The sequence below is a fragment of the Frankliniella occidentalis genome, unplaced genomic scaffold (genome assembly GCF_000697945.3).
Source record: "Frankliniella occidentalis isolate FOCC.00 unplaced genomic scaffold, Focc_3.1 Scaffold89, whole genome shotgun sequence".
NCBI classification, from domain to species: Eukaryota; Metazoa; Arthropoda; class Insecta; order Thysanoptera; family Thripidae; genus Frankliniella; species Frankliniella occidentalis.
The window spans coordinates 270419-274023 of record NW_026267218.1 but is presented as its reverse complement, the minus strand read 5'-3'; the positions used below and the strand labels follow the sequence as shown (position 1 = coordinate 274023).

At 51.8% G+C, this 3605-nt stretch overlaps 1 protein-coding gene across 2 annotated transcripts; it reads left to right on the top strand.

Annotated features, from left to right (window-relative positions):
* The first annotated feature begins 702 nt into the window (after window positions 1-702).
* On the top strand, window positions 703-3076 carry LOC113212390 (uncharacterized). Of its 2 annotated transcripts, XM_052269343.1 has the most exons (6): window positions 703-1063; window positions 1143-1347; window positions 2092-2214; window positions 2297-2508; window positions 2587-2770; window positions 2853-3076. In XM_052269343.1, the coding sequence occupies exons 3-6, from the start codon at window positions 2149-2151 to the stop codon at window positions 2940-2942; spliced, it is 552 nt and encodes a 183-aa protein (XP_052125303.1). In that variant the 5' UTR covers window positions 703-1063; window positions 1143-1347; window positions 2092-2148; the 3' UTR covers window positions 2943-3076. The 2 variants fall into 2 exon arrangements, with proteins under 2 accessions (XP_052125303.1, XP_052125304.1); XM_052269344.1 differs by having other exon boundaries at window positions 1143-2214.
* The last annotated feature ends 529 nt before the right edge of the window (window positions 3077-3605 follow it).

Here is a 3605-nt window from a genome sequence, read left to right as displayed (position 1 = left end):
GGGTCATATTTGCTGAACTCCTTGATGATGTACTGATCATCTGATCCCCTCAGCATTTGCATGTCGCAGAAAGCATACGACATGGCGAAGTCGATCGGATGAAACCGAGGGCGGGGCACAGAGAATAAGCAAGAAGGCCAAGCCATGATGTGCAAACCAGAAGACGAACCGAAGGAATGACTGATGGGCGCGAGAGCCCTTCTTTTATACGTGCGTTCCGCCGCTCGAGGCGCAACCTATCGGCATGTGTCGGAAATAATAATATTGAACGTGTCTCAACGTGTGTTTGACATCCACGCGCCTGCCGCGCCTGCCGCGCCGAGCGCCTGCCGCGCCGCAACCTGCCCGCACGGCTGCTGACTGGGTTGCCTACCTGCCAGTGGACCTCGAGCGCGTAGCGTCCGCTCGGCTCGGCTCGACTCGGCTCAGCTCGCTCACGGGGTGCAGGGAGTGCGGCCAGAGGCTCTAGACCCAGGGTGAGCACCTCGTGGTCTTCACCCTGGTCCCGCACATGAAGGCCCTGGCGGTGGAGGGATCGTAGCCATGCCTTGGCTGTGTGCACGGCGAGGAGGGAGGGGAGCGCGGTCCCCCTGACCCAAGCCAGCCGGCAACAGGGCTCCGCCCGGCAGTCGGCGCGATGCTCGGCGGGCAGTCGCGGGGGTGAGGCGGGGGAGGGGAAGGGTTCTCGCGGGGAGCGCGGGGGTTGGAGGGGAGCGCGGCTCGGCTGGCGGGCGAGACAGCCGGCGCGGCTCGTCATTGTTCTTCTGAGTCTGGTATCGTGCGGACGCCAGAGAGCTTGTGACCTTCTGTGTGTTTGCCGCTGCCGCTTGCCATGGATTTGATCAGAGAGTACGCCAGCTCCTCGTCGAGCAGCGACAGCGAGTCTTCGACCAGCTCTTCGTCGACCAGCTCCTCTTCGACGTCATCATGCTCCACCTGCTTGAATTCAAGCTCCAGCACATCGTCAAGCGCGACATCGAGCTCGCCTGTGGGGAGAAGCTTCAGCGGGGATACGATCTGCCTCGACCACAGTTCGCTGGTGCGCGAAATCGACGCCATGGACGTAAGTACCTCAAATGCTTGTGTGAGGACACTGTTTTGCGAATGAATTTGAATAAAAAAACCAATGTCCTCAAAAACAGTTCTATGTCGAGACAATGTTCAAAATGCGATGTAAGCCACGGTAATACGTTACCGTGTGGCTCTCTCTAAGATCTCTCTCCGCGAAAAGAACACGAAACGACATAGAGCTGTTTTATTTCAGTCGATCATCAACCGCGTAGCCGCCCAATGCGGCACGACTCGCGACGTTTTGCTGCCCAATGCAGCCGGTTTGTATTTTAAAGGGTGAGTCCAATGTGTGCTTAAGCGAGAAATCGCTCTGTCCTTCCCTGTATTTTAAAGTGCACTCGGCATGATTTGCCTTGCTGCAGCTGTAAATATCACGCTTGCATGCTTTTGAGGTTAAAACGTGTTGAATCTTGTCTGACGCGGCGGCCGCGCGGCGGCCGCACCGTGAGACGCGGGTAGGGCCGCGGGCGCGGGGAGAGGAGGAAGGGGTTCGTCGCCAGTCGTCGCCAGGCGCTGGCTCAGACAGGCGAGGGGCGGGTGGAGGGGGAAGGCTGTTTGCCGCGCGCTGTGCTGTTGCTACGCCAGGGACCGTCCGTCAGCAGGGGGCGAGTGTAAATTCGTGGCTACGCGTGCATGCGTGTGTGCGGTGTGTGCGTGTGTGTGCGTGTGCGCGCACACAGGGCTTGAGGGAAACAGCAAAACTATCACGCCCGCCAGGCCGCCAGCCCCCTGGCCCAGGTCGGGGAAGAAGAAGTCCGCGAGAAGCAGCCGGCATGCCGCCAGGTCGCGGACTAGGTCCGGACCAGGCCGGGGCAGAACTTCGACAGCAATGTTGAACCAGGGGCAGGGCCAGGAGCCTAGTGTGGGAGGGGAGGGGGAGGAGAGTGGCGTCAAGACAACCGCAGGGGCGCGCACCTCGAGAAGCTTACAGGCGCACGGGGCTTCAGCTCAGGGGCGAGGGGTAGGCAAATGCCGTGATTAATAGGTGTTTAATAGGTGTTTGTGACTACTCTTTTTCAGTCGGTCAGCTGGGAGGCCCCATTGTTGGCGGGCACCCCCGACAAGGCTGCGCAGTGCATGAGAGAGGATGCGGTGACTGTCAGCGCCCGCGAGCTTTCGTTCGGGACGGACGCGCAGGATGGCGTAAGTTACCCCGTTTTTTTTTCTCTATCGTTCAACACAGCACTTGTGTACTGTGCTCTTACATGCGCATTTCTTGTTACAGTTCGAAGTGGAGAATTTCTGTGAAAACTCACTGGATATGCCAGTTTTGGAGTGCTTGAACAAGACTTTATTTGCTGAGGAGGAAGTGATGGCGGACGAGCCGGTGCCTGAGGTGGAGCCGGTGGCTGAGGTGGAGCACGAGCCTGAGGTGGAGCACGAGCCTGAGGTGGTGCTGATAGAGGAGGGTGCGGAGGAAGTTGATGTCGCCATACCGTAAGTTTAAATTATCCACACACACAGACAAACTTTTTTTGATCTACGCATCCATCTTATATTTTTGTTTGTTTTCAGTGAGGAAGTGTTCAAAAGAAAAAGAACGAGGGCAAGGAGACCCCCCACTCCAGCAGCAAGGCCTGCTGTGGCCCAAAAGGCAGGGCCTTCATATGTTCAATCCTTGAAGCAGCATCCTATGGGGAAGGTCCCTGACCCCGTGTTCCATTTACCACCACCCCAGCCCCACCAAGCACTATTGGTTGTAAGTGAAAGGACAACACAAGACTTTTATGAATAACAAATTTAAAAAAAATGCTCTACTCATGTTTTTTTCTTTGTTTAAGGATAACGTGGATATGAGGGATGTGCTAAACGCCAAGCGGGCTCGTAGAGCACAAGAAGAAGGGAAGAACAAGCGACAAAAGAAGGAGTGATGTTATTTTTTTGTATTCTCCTTTTTTATTTTTTTCTCTCTGCACATTTTTTTTGTCTATTTCATTTGTGCTCTACTGAATATTTTGTACTCTATTTTGTTTATACTAAAACTTTTTCATTGAAGAGCATACCACATTATGTCTTTGTTATTTCAATCATCCTTTTATTTTCGTTGAATCAGATTTTTTTAAAGCAATCATAGTTGAAATTTTTTTTTGAGTGTGACATTTTAAGTCAAAGAATTTATATGTTTCATTGTCAGCGAGTAACTTTAAAGAAACTATCTTAAAAACTAGAGAAAGAAACTTAAAACTATTGTGAGAAAACAGAATTTTACTTAGAAATATTCTCAGGCTTAATCAAGGCGTTCATGTTTAATCCAGTTGGAATCGTTGCTGAACTTCGATAAAGTTGTGTCATGAGAACTAATGAAGTAGGTATGTCGCATCACTAAGACTAAGAAAATCTAATTTGGAATGATATTCCATTTTTAAATCTATTCTAAGTAGAAAAGAAAAACAAAAGAAAGTTAGTTGCCTTGTGACTTCTTTTAGCTTGATGTCAACGGCTTTTGACTCGGAAAAGTTTTATCTTTGAGTATCACTAAAGTAAATGCCTCCCACTAATGAGGCTATGCATACCTATTTTAGAATGCTATTCCA